Source organism: Grampus griseus (genome assembly GCF_964374135.1).
Source record: "Grampus griseus genome assembly, chromosome: 17".
Lineage (NCBI taxonomy): Eukaryota > Metazoa > Chordata > Mammalia > Artiodactyla > Delphinidae > Grampus > Grampus griseus.
The window spans coordinates 39,008,473-39,029,829 of record NC_139011.1 but is presented as its reverse complement, the minus strand read 5'-3'; the positions used below and the strand labels follow the sequence as shown (position 1 = coordinate 39,029,829).

The following is a 21,357-nucleotide window of genomic DNA, read 5'->3' as shown; positions in this document are numbered from 1 at the left end:
TTGCCACCAAGCTGTTTGTGCAGTAATGAGATGAATAAAGTGTCATTCTCATTCAATTCATTTTCATTGACCTTAAGTGAATGACCTTATATGTCCAAGAAGGAGGGGAACATGACCCTGGGCAAACATAAACATTGCATCTGCTTCACCATCATTACTAAGGACAGCATGGGCAGCTAGCTATACTTGTGGATTTAGACTAAGAGGCAACTCCCGACACACCTTGTCTTGAAGCAGAGGCAAATGATTGGGTTTCAGTTAATCATTGGAAGGCCTTGTGATCTGTCTAGAGCCTAACTGCATCTTCTGGATGCAATCTAATATCCCAATGAACTTGGCGATCCATTGGGTCCTACTGGGCAGGTTGTCCAGTTAAGGATATGAATAGAGGCTCTCAATTCCTGGCCGGCAGACCGCATTTATCACAACCCCTTTCTTCATTAACCTGCCCTGGAGATCAGCCCTGAGGGTACTCCTTTGTTGTGTCGGCCACACCCTAAATCAAGCAGCCACACCAGTAAGAGATGAATGTGCACACCTCTGATTCCCTCCTGCCTCCAGAATTCAGATAAGAGGCCCTGCCACTTTTCAAAAATTCAAAAGCAACTGAAGAATCACTTGTTTTATTTTATTATTTTTCCCAGGGCTGCGTCCAAAGAGGACTCTGCGTTTGGTGCTCTGGACTGCAGAGGAGCAAGGTGGAATCGGTGCCTTGCAGTATTACCAATTACACAAGGTAAGAGAGCAGCCATGGACTGCTGGGCATTTGCACATGTAATATCAGTGTAAATACAGCAAAAGCACTGATGCTTTGAGTTTAAGAATTTCCTCTATTGTCCTGAAGACTCAGCAATACTTTGCGGTAGGCTGGCCCTGGCAAACACCCCTTGCAGAAGTCTTCATCCAGCTCCATAAAGGAGAATGCACTGGTGAGCTGAGGGTGCTGGGATGGAGCTGAGTGATTTTCTATTTCTACATTAGTCTGTAGCCTTAGGAAAATTACACCTGCTATGTGGCCATTTTCCTAAACTCTCTAGTTCTGCTATATTCATGTATGCCAGAGAAATAGTAATAGGTTAACATTCTCTGTTCCTACTGAGTCCACCCCCATACCCCAATGTCCCAAATCCTCCTGGGAGCGCTGGTATTTGAAAGCCACATCCTGAGACCTTGAGTCAGCCAGGAGCATTGATAATGGCCATGGGAATAGCAGCAACGAGAGGTCTCAGACCTGGGAATGTGGAGGCCAGTGTGGTTTGACAGTGACCAATATAAGGCAAAAGTGAAGCTTGAAGCAAGAAGGTGATAGTGGAAGATCATAAACAGAAATAAAAGACCACGTTTAAGGCAGGGGACAGGGACTCCCAAGGCAAAAGCAATAAAAGCAAAAATAAATAAGTGAGATCTAATCAAACTTGAAAGCTTTTGCACAGCAAAGGAAACCACCAACAAAACAAAAAGGCAATCTACGGAATGGGAGAAAACATTTGCAAATGGCACGATCGACAAAGGGTTAATAGCCAAAATACACAAACAACTCATACAACTCAATGTCAGAAAATGGGCAGAAGACCTAATAATACATTTTTCCAAAGAAGACATACAGATGGCCAACAGGCACGTGAAAAGATGCTCAACATCTCTAATTATTAGAGAAATTCAAATCAAAACCACAATGAGGTATCACCTCACACTAGTCAGAATGACCATCATCAAAATGTCTATAGATAATAAATGCTGGAGAGGGTGTGGAGAAAAGGGAACCCTCTTGCACTGTTGGTGGGAATGTAAATTGATACAGCCACTATGGAGAACAGTATGGAGGTTCCTTAAATAACTAAAAATAGAATTACCATATGACCCAGCAATCCCACTACTAGGCATATACCCAGAGAAAACCATAATTCAAAAAGACACATGCACCCCAATGTTCATTGCAGCACTATTTACAATAGCCAGGTCATGGAAGCAACCTAAATGCCAATCGACAGACTAATGGATAAAGAAGACGTGGTACATATATACAATGGAATATTAATCAGCCATAAAAAGGAACGAAATTGGGTCATTTGTAGAGCTGTGGATGCGTATAGAGACTGCCATACAGAGTGAAGTAAGAAAGAGAAAAACAAATATCGTATATTAACGCATATATGTGGAATCTAGAAAATGGTACAGATGATCTGGTTTGCAGAGCAGAAATTGAGACACAGATGTAGAGAACAAACATATGGACACCAAGGGGGGAAAGTGGAGGGGGGGTGGGGGTGGTGGTGGTGTTGATGAATTGGGAGATTGGGATTGACATGTATACACTGATGTGTATAAAATGGTTGACTAATAAGAAAAAATAAATAAAAAATAAGCATAAAAAAATCATATGCTAAAACTTATTGCCTAACTAATTTTCAAAATTCTAATCAGATTAATAGCTGCCTTTATGTCATAGTTATGCTTATGAAGTATTACTTCAATTATTATAATAATTGCTAGCCTTAGTAAATTGTTCTGTAATATGTGAGATTCTTTGTGGTTTGTGTATAAATTTTGAAACTAAAGTAGAACTTTATTGTAATATCTAAAACACACTTTCCAAGGAAACAAACTTTGGCTCAAAAAGGTCTATGAGCATTTTGGCAGGCATTACTAAGTAAAATAATTCTAACAGGAAGTACTGAGTTTTTCACTTTACATGTGTAATATACATGTACATTTATATTATTTATAACAATAATATTTTCCTGCAAAATACTTATATAATTGGCTCCAAACAAAATTTATAAAATTATCATTTAGGTCATACAAAGTTATAAATAATTTATTGTATGGAAATATATTTTGGAGTCAACTAGAATAGCAGTCATTCCTGGTATCCATCCAGCATGCCCGTAACAATTCATAGCATAAAGTCCTATAAAGGTTGTGTACATATTATTCTCTTATTTTTTAAAAAATGCTACTTCACGTATTTTGATAAACTGTAAACTTTTTTCTCCTAGTGTTCAAGTTCTTTCCACTGTATCTTCACATTAGCACATGAAGTTGAGAATTATTTATATGTATATTGTTTGTGCTTTATGTTTATTGATTTGTTTATAAGTAACACACATTTTATGCTAACAGTGTTTTATTGAGGTATAAGTAGCATAGAGTGATAAAATGCACAGATCTTAAGTCTACAGTGCAATATATATTTGGCAAATGTATACCCCTGTGTAACCATTGCCCAGATCAAGATATAGAGCATTCCTGTTATCCTAGGAAATTTCCCTTTCAGATCAACCTCTGACTCCACCAAAGATAACTAAAGATAACTATTATACTGATTTTTATGACCACAGATTGTTTATGCCTGTTCTTGAACTTCAGTGATACAGTATATACTCCTGGGCTTCCTGCAATATGTAAACAAGTATGGTTTTGTGATTCTTCTGTGCTGTTGCGGTAACAGCAGTTTGTCTTTTTCTGTTGCAGAGGAGTTTTTTAAAAAAAATTTTAACACCTTTATTGGAGTATAATTGCTTTACAATGTTGTGTTAGTTTCTGCTGTATAACAAAGTGAACGAGCTATATGTATACATATATCCCCATATCCCCTCCCTCTTGCGTCTCCCTCCCACCCTCCCTATCCACCCCTCTAGGTGGTCACAAAGCACCGAGCTGATCTCCCTGTGCTATGCGGCTGCTTCCCACTAGCTATCTATTTTACATTTGGTAGTGTATATATGTCCATGCCGCTCACTCACTTCGTTCCAGCTTACCCTTCCCACTCCCTGTGTCCTCAATTCCATTCCCTACATCTGCGTCTTTATTCCTGTCCTGCCCCTAGGTTCATCAGAACCTATTTTTTTGGGATTCCCTATATATGTGTTAGCATACGATATTTGTTTTTCTCTTTCGGACTTACTTCACTCTGTATGACAGACTCTAGGTCCATCAAACTCACTACAAATAGTTCAATTTCATTTCTTTTTATGGCTGAGTAATATTCCATTGTAAATATGTTCCACATCTTCTTTATCCATTCATCTGTCGATGGACACTTAGGTTGCTTCCATGTCCTGACTATTGTAAATAGAGCTGCAATGAACATTGTGGTACATGTTTCTTTGAATTATGGTTTTCTCAGGATATATGCCCAGTAGTGGGATTGCTGGATCATATGGTAGTTCTATTTTTCGTTTTTTAAGGAACTCCATACCGTTCTCCATAGTAACTGTATCAATTTACAATGCCACCAACAGTGCAAGAGGGTTCCGTTTTGTTCGCACCGTCTCCAGCATTTATTGTTTGTAGATTTTCTGATGGTAGCCATTCTGATGGGTGTGAAGTGATACCTCATTGTAGTTTTGATTTGCATTTCTCTAATGATTAATGATGTTGAGAATCCTTTCATGTGTTTGTTGGCACTCTGTATATCTTCTTTGGAGAAATGTCTATTTAGCTCTTCTGCCCATTTTTGGATTGGGTTGTTCTTTTGATGTTGAGCTGCATGAGGTGATTGTATATTTTGGAGATTGATCCTTTGTCAGTTGCTTCGTTTGCAAATATTTCTCCCATTCTGATGGTTGTCTTGTCTCGTTTATGGTTTCCTTTGCTGTGCAAAAGCTTTTAAGTTTCATTAGGTCCCATTTGTTTATTTTTGTTTTTATTTCATTTCTCTAGGAGCTGGGTCAAAAAGGATCTTGCTGTGATTTATGTCATAGAGTGTTCTGCCTGTGTTTTCCTCTAGGAGTTTTATAGTGTCTGGCCTTACACTTTGGTCTTTAATCCACCCTATACTGTTGTATACGGTGTTAGGGAGTGTTCTAATTTCATTCTTTTACATGTAGCTGTCCAGTTATCCCAACACCACTTATAGAAGAGGCTGTCTTTTTTCTATTGTATATTATTGCCTCCTTTATCAAAAATAAGGTGACCATATGTGCGTGGGTTTACCTCTGGGCTTCCTATCCTGTTCCACTGATCTATATTTCTGTTTTTGTGCCAGTATCATACTGTCTTCATTACTGTAGCTTTGTAGTTTAGTCTGAAGTCCAGGAGCCTGATTCCTCCAGTTCCATTTTTCTTTCTCAAGATCGCTTTGGCTGGGGCTGCCCTGGTGGTGCAGTGGTTAAGAATCCACCTGCCAATGCAGGGGGCACGTGTTTGAGCCCAGGTCCAGGAAGATCCCACATGCCGTAGAACAGCTAAGCCCAGGTGCCACAACTACTGAGCCTGTGCTCTAGAGCCCACGAGCCACAACCACTGAGCCCGAGTGCCACAACTACTATAGGCCGTGCACCTAGAGCCTGTGGTCCACAACAAGAGGAGCCACTGCAATGAGGAGCCCGCACACTGCAACGAAGAGTAGCCCCCACTCGCTGCAACTAGAGAAATCCCATGCACAGCAACAAAGACCCAATATAGCCAAAGAATAATTAATTAATTAATTAAAAAGATTTCTCTGGCTATTCAGGGTCTTTTGTGTTTCCATACAAATTGTAAAATTTTTTGTTCTAGTTCTGTGAAAAATGCCAGTGGTAGTTTGATAGGGATTGCATTGAACTTGTAGATTGCTTTGGGTAGTATAGTCGTTTTCACAATGTTGATTCTTCCAATCCAAGAACATGGTGTATCCCTCCCTCTGTTTGTATCATCTCTAATTTATTTCATCAGTGTCTTATAGTTTTCTGCATATAGGTCTTTTGTCTCCTACAGTAGGTTTATTCCTAGGTATTTTATTCTTCTTGTTGCAATGGTAAATGGGAGTATTTCCTTAATTTCTCTTCCAGATTTTTCATCATTAGTGGACAGGAATGCAAGAGATTTCTGTGTGTTAATTTTGTATCCTGCTGCTTTACCAAATTCATTGATTAGCTCTAGTAGTTTTCTGGTAGAGTCTTTAGGATTCTCAATGTATAGTATCATGTCATGTACAAAGAGTGACAGCTTTACTTCTCCTTTTCTGATTTGGATTCCTTTTATTTCTTTTGCTTCTCTGATTGCCATCCCTAAAACGTCCAAAACTACGTTGAATAATAGTGGTGAGAGTGGGCAACCTTGTCTTGTTCCTGATCTTAGTGGAAATGATTTCAGTTTTGCACCATTGAGAATGATGTCGGCTGTGGGTTTGTCATATATGGCCTTTATTTGTTGAGGTAAGTTCCCTCTAGGCCTACTTTCTGGTGGGTTTTAATCATAAATGGCTGTTGAATTTTGTTGAAAGCTTTTTCTGCATCTTTTGAGATTATCGTATGTTTTTTTTCCTTCAGTTTGTTAATATGGTATATCACATTGATTGATTTGCATATATTGAAGAATCCTTGCATTCCTAGGATAAACAGCACTTGATCATGGTGTGTGATCCTTTTAGTGTGCTGTTGGATTTTGTTTGCTAGTATTTTGTTGAGGATTTTTGCATCTATGTTCATCAGTGTTATTGGTCTGTAGTTTTCTTTGCTTCTGACATCTTTGTCTGGTTTTGGTATCAGGGTGATGGTGGCCTCGTGGAATGAGTTTGGGAGTGTTTCTCCCTCTGCTATATTTTGGAAGAGTTTGAGAAGGATAGGTGTTAGCTCTTCTCTAAGTGTTTGATAGAATTCCCCCGGGTCCTGGTCCTGGGCTTTTGCTTGTTGGAAGATTTGTAATCACAGTCTCAATATCAGTGCTTGTGATTGGTCTGTTTATGTTTTCTCTTTCTTCCTGGTTCAGTCTTGGAAGGTTGTGCTTGTCTAAAAATGTGTCCATGTTTTCCAGGTTGTCCATTTTATTGGCATATAGTTGCTTGTAGTAATCTCTCATGATCCTTTGTATTTCTGCAGTGTCATTTGTTACTTCTCCTTTTTCATTTCTAATTCTATTGATTTGAGTCTTCTCCCTTTTTTTCTTGATGAGTCTGGCTAATGGTTTACCAATTTTGTTTATCTTCTCCAAGAACCAGCTTTTAGTTTTATTGATCTTTGCTATTGTTTCCTTCATTTCTTTTTCATTTATTTCTGATCTGATCTTTATGATTTTGTTCCTTCTGCTAACTTTGGCATTTTTTTGTTCTTTCTCGAATTGCTTTAGATGTACAGTTAGGTTGTTTATTTGAGATGTTTCTTGTTTCTTAAGGTAGGATTGTATTGCTATAAACTTCCCTCTTAGAACTGCTTTTGCTGCATCCCATAGGTTTTGGGTCATCGTGTTTTCATATTCATTTGTTTCTAGATATTTTTTTATTTCCCTTTTGGTTTCTCCAGTAATCTCGTGGTTATTTAGTAGCGTATTGTTTAGCCTGCATGTGTTTGTATTTTCTACAGTTTTTTTCTTGTAATTGATATCTAGTCTCATAGTGTTGTGGTCAGAAAAGATGCTTGATATGATTTCAATTCTCTTAAATTTACCAAGTCTTCATTTATGACCCAATATATGATCTATTCTGCAGAATCTTCCATGAGCACTTGAGAAAAGTGTATTCTGTTGTTTTTGGATGGAATGTCCTATAAATATCAATGAAGTCCATCTTGTTTAATGTATCATTTAAAGCTTGTGTTTCTTTATTTATTTTCATTTTGGATGATCTTTCCATTGATGAAAATGCGGTGTTAAAGTCCCCTGCTGTTATTGTGTTACTGTTCATTTCCGCTTTTATGGCTTTTAGCATTTGCCTTATGTATTCAGGTGCTCCTATATTGGGTGCATAAATATTTACAATTGTTATATCTTCTTCTTGGATTGATCCCTTGATCATTATGTAATGTCCTTCTTTGTCTCTTGTAATAGTCTTTTTTTTTATTATTATTTTTTTACAAACCATTGTGTCAAGGGCTGACTTTCAATAGATCGCAGCGAGGGAGCTGCTCTGCTACGTATGAAACCCCGACCCAGAAGCAGGTCGTCTACGAATGGTTTAGCACCAGGTTCCCCAATAGTCTTTATTTTAGTCTATTTTGTCTGATACGAAAATTGCTACTCCAGCTTTCTTTTGATTTCCATTTGCATGGAACATCTTTTTCCATCCCCTCACTTTCAATCTGTATGTGTCCCTAGGTCTGAAGTGGGTCTCTTGTAGACAGCATATATATGGGTCTTGTTTTTGTATTCATTCAGCCAGTCTATGTCTTTTGTTTGGAGTATTTAATCCATTTACATTTGAAGTAATTATCGATATGTATGTTCCTATTAACGTTATCTCAATTGTTTTGGGTTTGTTTTGTGGGTCTTTTCCTGCTCTTGTGTTTCCTGCCTAGAGAAGTTCCTTTAGCATTTGTTGTAGAGCTGGTTTGGTGGTGCTGAATTCTCTTAACTTTTGCTTGTCTGTAAAGGTTTTAATTTCTCTGTCGAATCTGAATGAGGTCCTTGCTGGCTAGGGTAATTTTGGTTGTAGGTTTTTCCCTTTCATCACTTTAGATATGTCCTGCCACTCCCTTCTGGCTTGCAGAGTTTCTGCTGAAAGATCAGCTGTTAACCTTATGGGGATTCCCTTGTGTGTTATTTGTTGCTTTTCCCTTGCTGTTTTTAATATTTTTTCTTTGTATTTAATTTTTGATAGTTTGATTAATATGTTTCTTGGCATGTTTCTCCTTGGATTTATCCTGTATTGGACTTTCTGGGCTTCCTGGACTTGATTGACTATTTCTTTTCCCATGTTAGGGAAGTTTTTGACTATAATCTCTTCAAATATTTTTTCATTCCCTTTCTTTTTCTCTTCTTCTTCTGGGACCCCTATAATTCGAATGTTGGTGCGTTTAATGTTGTCCCAGGGGTCTCTGAGACTGTACTCAACTCTTTTCACTCTTTTTTCATTATTCTGCTTTGCAGTAGTTATTTCCACTATTTTATCTTCCAGGTCACGTATCTGTTCTTCTGCTTCAGTTATTCTGCTAATGATTCCTTCTAGAGTATTTTAAATTTCATTTATTTTGTTGTTCATCATTGTTTGTTTGCTTTTTAATTCTTCTAGGTCCTTGTTAAACGTTTCTTGGATTTTCTCCATTCTATTTCCACGATTTTGGATCATCTTTACTATAGTTACTCTGAATTCTTTTTCAGGTAGACTGCCTATTTCCTCTTCATTTGTTTGGTCTGGTGGGTTTTTACCTTGCTTCTTCATCTGCTGCATATTTCTCTGTCTTCTCATTTTGTTTAACCTACTGTGTTCGGTGTCTCCTTTTCACAGGCTGCAGGTTCATAGTTCCTGTTGTTTTTGGTGTCTGCCCCCAGTGGGTGAGATTGGTTCAGTGACTTTGTAGGCTTCTTGGCGTAGGGGACTGGTGCCTGTGTTCTGGTGGGTGGGCCTGGATCTTGTGTTTCTGGTGGGCATGGCTGTGTTTGGTGGTGTGATTTGGGGTGTCTGTGAACTTAGTATGTTTTTAGGCAGGCTCTCTGCTAATGGGTGGGGTTGTGTTCCTGTTTTGCTAATTGTTTGGCATGGGGTGTCCAGCACTGGAGCTTGCTGGCCATTGGGTGGAGCTGGGTCTTAGTGTTGAGATGGAGGTCTCTGGGAGAGCTCTTGCCGATTGATATTACGTGGGGCTGGGAGGTCTCTGGTGGTCCAGTGTCCTGAACTCTGCTGGACCACCTCAGAGGCTCAGGCCTGACACCTGGCCAGAGCACCAAGACCCTATTAGCTGCATAGCAGTGAAAGTGGCGGTCTCCATTCTGAAGTCAGATTATGAGGGTCTACAATAGCTGTTCAGCTAGAACAGGCTGACTTGGGAGCACTTTGTCTATGAGGCTGTCTCCAGCAGCTGGTGGCTAAGAGTAGGTCTCCGCATGTGCTGCCAGTATCTTAAACGTTTATATAGAGGTCTTCACTGGGTTCAGTCACAGATTCGGTACAGATCGTCTCAAGAATGCCTTACTCTCTCAAGGCTGTGTGCTTGAAACAGCCCTAAGGCTGAGGGTCTACAAGCTGCAGAAAGACAAGACCGCCCTAGGTGTCCTGGAAGCCATCATTCTTGCCAGGAACCCTGTTGCTGCTGTCGTGGAATCCGGCTTCCCCTGCCACTGCCAGAAGAAGCAGCTGAAGAGTAGTTTTTTACTGTGTGAATAGTATATACCACAACTTCTTTATCCATTCTCCTATTGATGGTCATTTGGGTTGCTTCTAGTTTTAACTATTATAAATAAGGCTGATATGACCATTTTGGAACAAATCTTTTGATGAACATATGCATTTCTTTTCTTTTCTAGGAGTAGACTTGCTGGGTCGTATGGTAGATGAATGTGTAACTTTGTTAGAAACTGCCCAAGTGGTAGGAGGCTGTACAATTCAGCGTTCCACCAGCAACACGAGAGTCCTAATGACTCCCCATCCTTCCCAATACTTAGTATTTGTTAGACTTTTTATTTCTGACCATTCTTGTGGGAGTAATATTTTTATGTTTTACAAGGTACCAGTCTGAAAAGTCCCAAGAAGAGTTCTGACTCCACTTTTTTTTTTTTTTTTTTTCACGGTACGCGGGCCTCTCACTGTTGTGGCCCCTCCCGTTGCGGAGCACAGGCTCAGGACGTGCAGGCTCAGCGGCCATGGCTCACGGACCCAGCCGCTCCGCAGCATGTGGGGTCTTCCCGGACCGGGGCACGAACCCGCGTCCCCTGCATCAGCAGGCAGACTCTCAACCACTGCGCCACCAGGGAAGCCCCTGACTCCACTTTTGATAGTCATCATTCTTTCACCCTTTCCTGCTTCCTTGCCTTAAGACTACCACCTTCATTCTGTATTCTGCCTTATGACTTAGTGAGGTCAAGGGCCTTTTACCCAGCTGTTAATGGTTGGAGTGACCTTATTTCCATTTGGAGGCACAGCCCGGAAGAGCAGGACATAGAAATGCCATCCTCTCATAAGCAACGCTGGCTCCCTGGAGGCAGACTCTGCATGGGGGCTGGGGCTGCTGGAACTCAACTGGAGCCAAAGGGAGCCTGAGGCAAGAAGGAGCCCCAAAAGCGTTTGGGGAGGGAGATTTTCCTCATGCCCAGAAAAGAGGTTATTCTAGAAAGCAGGAAAAAAGATGTCAGAAAATGCTTTGTGTTATTTTTTATTGATAAAAATTTTTTTTTTAAATATGAACTGCTTTTTGGTTGAATTCAGCTTGCATTCACTGAGAAGGAAATGTCACCACATATGGAAGGATATTATTGTGCTCTAGTGATTTTTAAGAGTTTACTTATAGGAGTGGAATTTAACTTTGGAATTAAAAAATATTACAGATGATTTTATTGAATTTTCAAGTCAATGAGGAAAATGAGTATTGTCCAGATGCCATTTGCCTAATCTGCTTTTCATGGGAACAATGTTAATTTCTTCTCTACTCTTGGAAGGAGAGCAGGATGTCATTTCTCATGTCCTGAAACATACAAAGGAGGAAAACCACCCTAGAATAGATTCAACTGGATTGCTGGCATATTTTAATCTTTTCCATTTTAAGCAAAAATATGATCTGGCATAATTATAATGAGTAAGGTAATCTGGCCTTGAGAAAGCCTCATTACACAAAGTAATCAAATAAAATAGTTTGATATGTTCTCTTTTGGCATGAAAAATATTTTAACCTTTTCCTGATTTATTGCACAAACTACTGGCAATTGAATTACTGGGATTATGAACACTGCCGTGTTCTGGTAGTCGTTAATATAGGCAATATCTTAAACAGGCTTTATTAAATGAGGGATGGGAGGTATGATCATTCTAAATATATTATTTTATCCTAACTCTAGCCAACTGTAAAACAGAAAATGTTAAAATGAATACATATAGTATTTTGTCAGAATTTCTGATGTTGCCACGCTGAGGAACAAAACTTCCTCTTTACTTAAGTAAACATACAAAAATGCTAGCTTCTTTTAGTTTAGTAGTAAAGTTCTTGCCAACTTCCCAGCCCACACTGGGTTCATGTTCCACTCGAAAATAAAGGGATATTTAGAAATGCTTGTGAGAATTCTTCATGTTATCTGGGCAAATGGGTTTACTTTGACATTTTTATTTTGCCAACCCTACTGCCTCTATCTAATGTTAATTTAGCTAGATTGACAGTGCTAGAGTGAGCACAGTTTTGTACTCATCTGCAGCTCTGGTTATAAAAATAATAGACCTGATATACTCATTCAGCGTAATTGTGTCTGGACTGTGTCTCCAGAACGGCCTTGCTTGTGTCGTTAATGTTCCATGCAGTATAGATGTACTAATCAGAGGTTATTGTTTTAATCATTTCTGCTGGGCTTTTATGCATCCCATGTTTTTCTTTCAGTGCCTAGGTATTTGCATTAGTCTGTGAAGCACATCCCAAAATTGGTTTAAATTTCATTTATCTCAGCGTGTTCTTGGTCTGGAGCCCCATGTAGTTCCAACATTCACATAGTTTCTACAGCACACCTGGGTGCCCTTTGGGGTCTTATTAGAATCTGTGGATTTCATTTTTCTAAAAAAGGAAAGTGCTGTCTTTTGTATTTGTTTGCTTTCTCCTGAGAATTCCATTATGACTATGGGATTCCAGAATATTCTGTATGGTATTTATATATAGATGTTATGTCAGCCTGGGAAGAGTTGTCAAACTGTTCCCTTTGGCATTAGGACCATCACATTATGCCACCTTGCAAATGAACATGAGTAGGCTTTCACTCACCTCTTTCCTTTATCTCTTTAGAAGGGATCCGTCTTAGCTAAGTTTTTATTATTTTTTTCCACATAAGAGAAAAGAAATAAAGTAAGAAGACTGGCGGTGACAACAAGAATGGCATCTTTGACCTTGCCTACTACAGTTGTGGGACAATATTTATCAAATAAGGCCTTATGGTTTCAGGTCACAGTGAAGTTGGCTTGGGTATTAGTTTTAGCCCATACATGTAAAGAACCATATCCTGACTTCTCTGCTACCATCACTAACCCAAAGAAGCCAACTGCATTTCAAAGTTGGTTCTGAGAACATTGTGCCAAAACACTCAGGTTCACTGTGAGTTCTTGTGGCTGCCATCTTATCTCATTTTGTTCTCCATTTGTGAAACCATGAAGGACTTCAGTTTGTATCCAGCCCATTTTACCAGCTTACTAGAGGTTGCCTACTAGGCAGTTTCTGCCTCAGTGCCTCCCTATTGCTCACCAGGTCGTGATCTGACCCGGAAGGACCCATAGCGTATTTAGTGCATGACCTTCCTAAGGAAAGCAGATTGGCACACCAGGATACACAAATCTGAACTGAGCTGTCATGCTTAGGATCACAAGAGCCTTTGGGACTAAATTGTCTCATCCCCATGCACTCGGGCCGTAGTACGTTACAGAGTCAGCAAACCACTTTCGAACCAGCAGCACTATTTTAATTTGCCTGGGAATGTCGTCTTCCCTTTGTCTTCTAAAAGCAGGGGTTGGCCAGCTTTCTTTATGGTCCAAGTAGTAAATATTTTAGGCTTTCAGGCCATATGATCTCTCTACTCAATTGTCATTGTAGTGCCAAAGTTGTCATAGACAATACTAAATAGATGAGCAGAGCTGTTTCCCAATAAAATATAAGGAGGAGAAGGAGAAGAAGGCAGAGAAGGAGAAGTGGGGGGAGGAGAGGAGGAGGAAGAGGTGGGGAAGGGAGAGGCGGTCAGAATCGGCATGCTGGCCATAATATGATGATTCCTGTTATTGGGAAGAAGTTTCTAGAGAACTTTCTTCTGAAGCCTTTTCCAATCTCATGATCACACCTTTTGGTGGAAGAGCTCTGTAGCACATGATGGTATTCTAACATTTAAAGTGTCTTATCGCTAACATTTAGTTTTGTTTTGTTTTGTTTTTTTTGCTGTACGCGGGCCTCTCACTGTTGCGGCCTCTCCCGTTGCAGAGCACAGGCTCCGGACGTGCAGGCTCAGCGGCCATGGCTCACGGGCCCAGCCGCTCCGCGGCATGTGGGATCTTCCCGGACCGGGGCATGAACCCGTGTCCCCTGCATCGGCAGGCGGACTCTCAACCACTGCGCCACCAGGGAAGCCCCTAACATTTATATTTTCATATGACTGTTATTTGTATGCTCAGCAGTCAAGAGGTTGCAGTTTTTGTCCCTTAGGTATTTGGCCAACAGAACACACCATTACCAGGTCAGTCTTTAGCCTTAGTTCTAGCCCGATGAGCCACACAACAGGCATAGTAAGTTGATTGAAGGAAGGGGTTAACATACTTCCTCAATATTTCCTAAAGCAAGAGCAGAACCTTTTATTAAGATAACTAAATGTGATAACATTTGAAAATATATTTTACATGGCATTTTTTAAAAAAGTGTACACATGTAGAAGCATCTTTTAAAGAAATGAACACTCTAATATATCTGGACGACTTTCTACTAATCCTCAACAGTTGCCATTCACTGTTTAACCACATCCTAGTTTTATCTGTAGCTTTGCCTGCAATGTTTCTTTTTTTAAATCTGCATTATTGTCTGAGAGAGAGGCTTTTCCCAGGAGACCTCGAGAAACTCATGTCTTTTGGTAATCAGTAGCCCTTCTGGAAGTTTGCCCCCTACTCTGGCTGCTGTGGTTTTTGTGTACTTGTGCTAGAATAATGCATAATCATTGAAGAATGGTCTGTCGATGATGGCTTGAGGGATGAATGGGCAGAGTCAAACTAGCAGGGCTGCCAGCAACATCAGTGCTAGAAAGCAGATAGTGGATGGTGAGTTTACTTCGTACTCTGAGAGCAGTGTCTAGAAGTGACAATAGGTAGAACTAAAACCATGTTGCTTTTAGGGCTGAAGATCAAACAGGGAACTGAGAAGCAGAATTGTGGGACACAGCTGAGAGTGCAACCTGAGTATTGCCCACAGGCCTTTGTCTTTCTCTCTGGAACTCATCCTAACAGGTCATTCCTATAAGTATTAACCCAAGTCCTGTGCTGCCTTAAAGATACCACTTGTCCCCTGATAGAGAAAGTCTTGCTCTGGGTTTTCTAACTTCCTTATCAATTAGGGCCCATCTATAATTCCTTCTGACTCATCTATTTGTGTTAAAAACATAAAGGCATAATTTTTTCCTAACCAAAAGATTAGAACTCTGATTCCTTATTTTCTTTCAGAAGATCTCACTCTTGCATCCTCTTATCAAATGGTTGTCCTGCATTTACAAATATTCATTCTAGAAGCTGAGGTTACCCCGAACAACCAGCAGTTTGTCTAAACTGCTTTGGTTTCAGAGTTCTCTTAAAGGAGAGTTCTCGGAATCAATTTCTCAAGAGCTTTTGTACCCCACACAGCAAAACATATATAAACAACAATTCGAATTTTAAAAGCTTAACAAGGCCTTTCAACAAAGGTTTAAACTGGTTTCATAACATGAGTTATTTTGAGATTAGACAGAATTTTCATTACTAGTTAAAACAGGAGTGTAATTTGCTTTTATAAATTTCTATGGTTTCATTTAATAAAACTCATCCCTGTGAAAGCAGAGGTGATGCTGTGTTAAATACTTGTAAATGTGTTTCAGGAAACTCTCCAGGTATTAACTAAGGCCCAGGAGAATGTATAGCACGCATCCTTCCCCCCGACATTGGCATAACTGGATAGTATTTTCCCCTCCAAAGCTCTGGAATACTTTGTCACGCCCCCAAAGAGCCAAATGGGAGACAATGAAGCTGTTTTGTCATTTGAATTAGGAAAGATCAAAGGGAAGAGAATGTGACAGTAAACAGAGGGAAGAGTGCTTTGTGAAAATTGTCCATTTTTTTTTTTCATGTAAGGGAAAATACTTTGTTCCTTTTAATAGATATGGAAATTCAATACTAGAGAATTTTTTGGATGGACTTACAGAGAGAAAAGAAACAATCAAGAATTTTGAAAGCTCCCATTTCCCAAACAAATATATACTACGTTCTTACTATTTACAAGGTGTCATTGTAATCTCTTGCATCTATATGATCATTTATAAATATGAATACTTTTTCATAGACATTGATAATAGTCATGACCCTGGTAGTTGCCAGGCCATGGACTGCTTAACTTATATCATATTTGGGGAAAAAAAAGAGGTTTGAGAGGTTAAAAAAAAGATGTACCCAAAGTTGCATAGCACAGATATGAGGTACAGAGCCTGAACTTGAACCTAGCTTTTCTGTCTCTAGACTTCAGCCATAAGGACTCCTCTGACCATGCACTTCTCTGTATACTTATCTTACACATAGGATTTACCTACATTTATATTGATATGTACATTTATCCGCTTGTCATAGTCTGAAGCACATACACACCAATTGATTCAGGCATGGTGGCTACAGTAACACACGAATGGATGAATGGAGAAGTCACTTCCAAGTGCTTAGTTTAAAACACATATAGCACAGAATCATATTCTACCACAGTTTGGAGTTTAAGGCCAAGGGATATTGTATAATCATGCAGACATTAGCTGTCACCAATAATTCTCAATGTTTTATATTTGCACTTTCTCTGAAAAGTGTAAAAATACATTTATTTGTCCCTGAAGTTAACTTTTTATATACTGCTACAATGATTAATTTTTTTTTAAATCTTCACTGAAATTTTCTTCTAATTTGGGGTATTTTCTAAGTAATGTTTTAGCTAGACAATAGATATTTGGTTGGCCAAAATGTTCCTTCGGTTTTTAAGTAAAAATAAAAGACACATTTTTCATTTTCACCAAGAACTTTATTGAACAAAATATTCACCCTTTTGTTCCACTACCTTCTGCCATTTTTCAGGCAACTTCATAATTCCATCCTCCCAAAACTTTTTATATTTTAGAGCAAAGAACCATTCCAGGTGCCTTTTACAGTCTTCCAGGGAATTGACATTTTTTCCATTGAGAGAATTTTGTAAAGACCAAAATAAATGGAAATCCGAAGGTGCAGTGTCTGATGAATACGGTGGATGAATCAGAACTTCCCAGCCAAGCTGTATCAGTTTTTGCCTGGTCATCAAAGAAACGTGTGGTCTTGCATCATCCTGATGAAAGATTATGTATTTTCTGTTGACTAATTCCGGACGCTTTTCGTCGAGTGCTGCTTTCAGTTGGTCTAATTGGGAGCAGTACTTATTGGAATGAATCATTTCGTTTTCCAGAAGGAGCTCATAAGAGAGGACTCCCTTGCAATCCCACCATATACACAACATCACCTTCTTTGGATGAAGACCGGCCTTTGGCGTGGTTGGTGGTGGTTCATTTCGCTTGCCCCGCAGTCTCTTTCATTCCACTTTATTGTACAGTATCCACTTTTCATCTCCCATCACAATTTGTTTTAAAAACAGAATGTTTTTATTACGTTTAAGTAGAGAATCGCATGTGGAAATATGGTCAAGAAAGTTTTTTTCGCTTAACTTACGTGGAACCCAAACATCAGAGCAAGTCACATAACCGAGCTGAGGCAAATGATTCTCAGCGCTTGACTTGCATATTTTGAGTATGTCAGCTACCTCCCGCGTGGCATAATGTTGATTGTTCTCAATTCACATCTCGATTTAATCGCTATCAACTTCAACTGGTCTGCCTGACCGTGGAGCATCCTCCAGCCAGAAATCTCCAGCACGAAACTTCGCAAACCACTTTTGACACGTTCGATCAGTCACAGCACCTTCTCCATACAGCGTGCAAATCATTTTTTTGCGTTTCAGTTGCGTTTTTACCTTTCTTGAAATAATAAAGCGTAATGTGTCGAAAACATTGCTTTTTTTTCTTCCATCTTCAATATTAAAAGTGACTACACAAAAATTCACCAGTTTTGATAAGTTTTTTTTTTAATGCACGCTGATATGACAGCTGTCGCAATACAGTCTAACAAAATTGTTTTGAATGAAGTTAAAGACAACTAAGCTCTACTAAAGCCATCGTACGGGAAAAAAACAAACGAACTTTTTTGCCAACCCAATAAAATCAAACAAACATCCAAACGGAACTTTCAGTGATGTGAAACTCTTCACAGTAATAAATGTTAAAATCATTCCACTATTTAGAAGATAGTCTTCAGATCAGAGGCTCTCCGGGATACCACCTTAGGACATCTCCCACTGCCTCTAATCTTAAAAGAAATGAAAATTGAGACGAAAACTCTGATCCTTGAGAGACGGATATAGTATATGTATTTATCTGTTTACATCTGTTCTACATGTGTTGAGCTTAGACACCTAGGAAAATATAGCGAGACCCTCCATAAATCGAGTCCAGCTTCGTTCTTCCAGGATAGCTGTGCCTGATACACTAAGTACAGAGGATACACCAGGATGGATCCCTACTTATGTTATTTTTAAAGATTTCCAAAGACAGTGATTTCATTGTGTCAATATTTTTTAACATTATTAAACAACAAGCATATTGCAGGCCGTGTCCACTTAGCAATGTCTTAATTTAAGGATACAACTTAGAATGCCAGAGGAGCAGTTATAAAAGAAGGTAGCCATCAGGTCTCCAAAAGTTAGTGTACCTTAACCTCACCTGCCTTAGTAGTTTCTGTGTAAAACACTAAGGAAGGAAAGGTGAATTGCGGGATGGGGGCTGCATTGTGAATTGCAAAAGAGAAATTTAAACATTATTTGCAAACTAAACTCAAAGAACAAATGATTTAACACTTGTTCTGTTTTTGTTTGTTTGTTTGTATTTGTTTTTAAGAAAGTGGACTCTAACTTATTCTTTCCTTGGTGGGGAGATTAAAAAAATTTATACCTTTAATATGTTCTTTTCTTCATATTGGGAACTCAGTTTGTTACTACTCTTGGCAAACTGTTTTCTGAATATGTGGAAAATTGTACCTGCCAGAATGGATTGGTGTTTGCTCTTCTTCAATGAAAGGTGGCTGTGATCAAAAGCTGCCTCTCTCGGGTAGTTCAGCCTGCCAAAGTCTAATGCAACAGAAATGGAAAGGAAAAGGAAAATGAAGGACATATTCAAGAGTGTAACAAATAATTGGAACCTAAGACTCTAAGTCTATTGGCTTCCACAAGAGCTTGGCAGAAATACTGACCGCCCATGTGATTTTTATCTTCGCATCTTTAAGGCAATTACCTTGACATGGAACACAGTAGTGATGGCTTCCATTGAAAGGCTCTATTTAAACATCTTTTTTCTGAATCACCAAGATAAGGATAGAGCAAATGAAGATGGAAAAAATAATCACTTGTATACAAAGCTTCTGCCTTCAGTTCTCTAAAACTGTGTTAATGCCTAATTAATGACATTCCTATTGTACAAAAATATTGAGAATGCAAATACAACTTCCCAGCTAATTAGTTCATTATATGGAAGTGACACATGTGAAGTAATAGTTTAATGTGGTCTTCATAAAAGCCAGCAATTGTGGACTTTCCCTTAAAATTTTCAAGTGGGATGAAATTCACTTTTCTCATGACTAAGTAAAAAGTGCCTTCCTTATTTGTGTGTATAATACTACCTTCTTTTAGCAGATATTTACCATTGAAGTAGGGTAGTGAGACTTATGTGAGTAAATTATTACTGACAGCGAAACCCAAGGAATGTCTAGAGGTACGGCCACCAGCAGCTGCGAGAGTCTGGACTATTCCTCTCTCTTCTTAAACATGGCTCGAGCAGTTGATGTACGAATAGTGGTGGAAGAAATGTCCTTTTATGTTTCCAGAAACAAAAACTCAGCCATTCACACCTCTTCAGCTAGAACAACAGGATGTCAAATATTGTATTCTCAGATTTAAGCTATAAAATAATGGTGGAGCCTGAGAGAGAGGAGAGGAAACTAAGGAGGGACTTCGTGGGACTGGTTGGAAGAGATTCAGTTCTCTATTTCTTTGATTTAAGGGTTATCAGTTTTAAGGAGTGCAGTTAGGAATAATAAAGCTTTTCAGGAAAAATAGGACTACATTAAATGTACAGTTTTAAAAAACTGACAACGTACAATATCTCGCCCTTTCGTAGTCAGAATCAAAGTCTCTCCGAGTCTAAAGATGGCGCTGGATACCTTTTGGTCCTGAGCAGTGAGGCCTCATGTCGGGGTGACAGGCCGCTTTGTGTAACCTGTGCTCCTTATTTTGACGAGTCGCTAAGGATGCACCTTCAGGGTTGACAGTATGATTATGAGGCATATTGAATATAGGCTTTCCTCTGTATTTCCAGTTGGGCTAAGTTTTGGGGTTTTTTCCTTTTTAAAAGAATTTTAATATTTCTAAAAGTCATACAGCTTCTTTTGAAATTCTAAGGACGCTTTCGACAAATTGTTCAGTACCTGACTAGAGGCCTCCATGACGCATGTTTGGTGACACCCGTCTTCACTAACCCTGAACACTCTAGGGTCTAGTCTGAGCATCTGGCGACTTCTACTGCCTTTCATTGCTTTGCCTCACACATGAAAATCAGTCTTCTGTGTACATAGAAACTTATAAAGAATTTTAATGAAAATTAGGGGCTCACATTTAAAATTTAGTGATCTATATCGATACCAATGCAAATAACTTAACCAAAGTGTAAAATGAAATCCCAGAGACCATTTGTGTATGAAGACGTTTGTACACAGACAAACAGTGACAACTAATATATGGCACGATTTGTTTCTTTGCCTGGAGTTTGGCAAGTGTCTTCTGGAATGTATCAATAACAAGGTGCATTCCAATTACCAAAATGCTAAAATAGGAGGAAAATGTGATTCTTATAATCAAGGAAATTTGGTGTTTATCTGTTGAATTTTATAGTGGCAGAAATAGGAGATACAAAAAAAATCAGAAAAGTAGTATTTAAGTAGCTTCTTGGTTCCTGATTTACCTTAGATAGTCCAGTTTCCACCCATTGTCCTGCCATAATTATTGATCTTTCAGTCTCAAAGCTCTCATCGGTTCAGATGATCATTTATATGGCTGTTCTACTTATTAGGCACTCTTGTTGGTGACACTAACAGTAAAAAGCCTCAAGAGAACTGAATAGTTTGGTGTACAATATACCTTTGAATACACGTAATAAATTCATATGATCCTCTGAAAAGCCCTGTTAAATTGGTCTTTGTTGAAGAGGATACGAAACTCAGGGAGATTGAAAATGGCCTGCCAAATTCATTCAGCTGTTATGTTACAGAACCAAGACTGCAATCCAGATGTCCAGGGCAAACGAATTCTAGTGAGTTTAATAATAATAATAACAGGAGGAATGATCACCATCATCATCGTCACCATCATCACCTTAATGGTGAAGCTACCACTTACCCAACAGAGGTTCATAGCCATTGTTTTGTTCCATGCACCACTTTGGCAGTCTGGTAAAGCCTATGGACATCTTCTCAAATAATATTTTTGAATGCATAAAATAAAATGCATAGATTACAAGGATATGAATTCTATTAAAATGAAGTTATCAAATTTTTTTAAATAAATACATGATATTGGTATGTTTTCTAAATGCATAAAATAATAAGATCTTGCAGTATTATCTATTACTGTAATTTCAAAGTAGTGATGAACATAAAGA

The 21,357-nt window shown here is 38.9% G+C and overlaps 1 protein-coding gene across 3 annotated transcripts in view; it reads left to right on the top strand.

Annotated features, from left to right (window-relative positions):
• Positions 1-21,357, top strand: part of CPQ (carboxypeptidase Q) — a 466,878-nt gene that overhangs the window by 354,008 nt on the left and 91,513 nt on the right. For all 3 annotated transcript variants that reach the window (XM_082674777.1, XM_082674776.1, XM_082674778.1), the window contains exon 6: positions 645-736. In XM_082674777.1, coding sequence (XP_082530903.1) covers positions 645-736 — 92 coding nt within the window. The remainder of the gene's footprint in view (positions 1-644; positions 737-21,357) is intronic.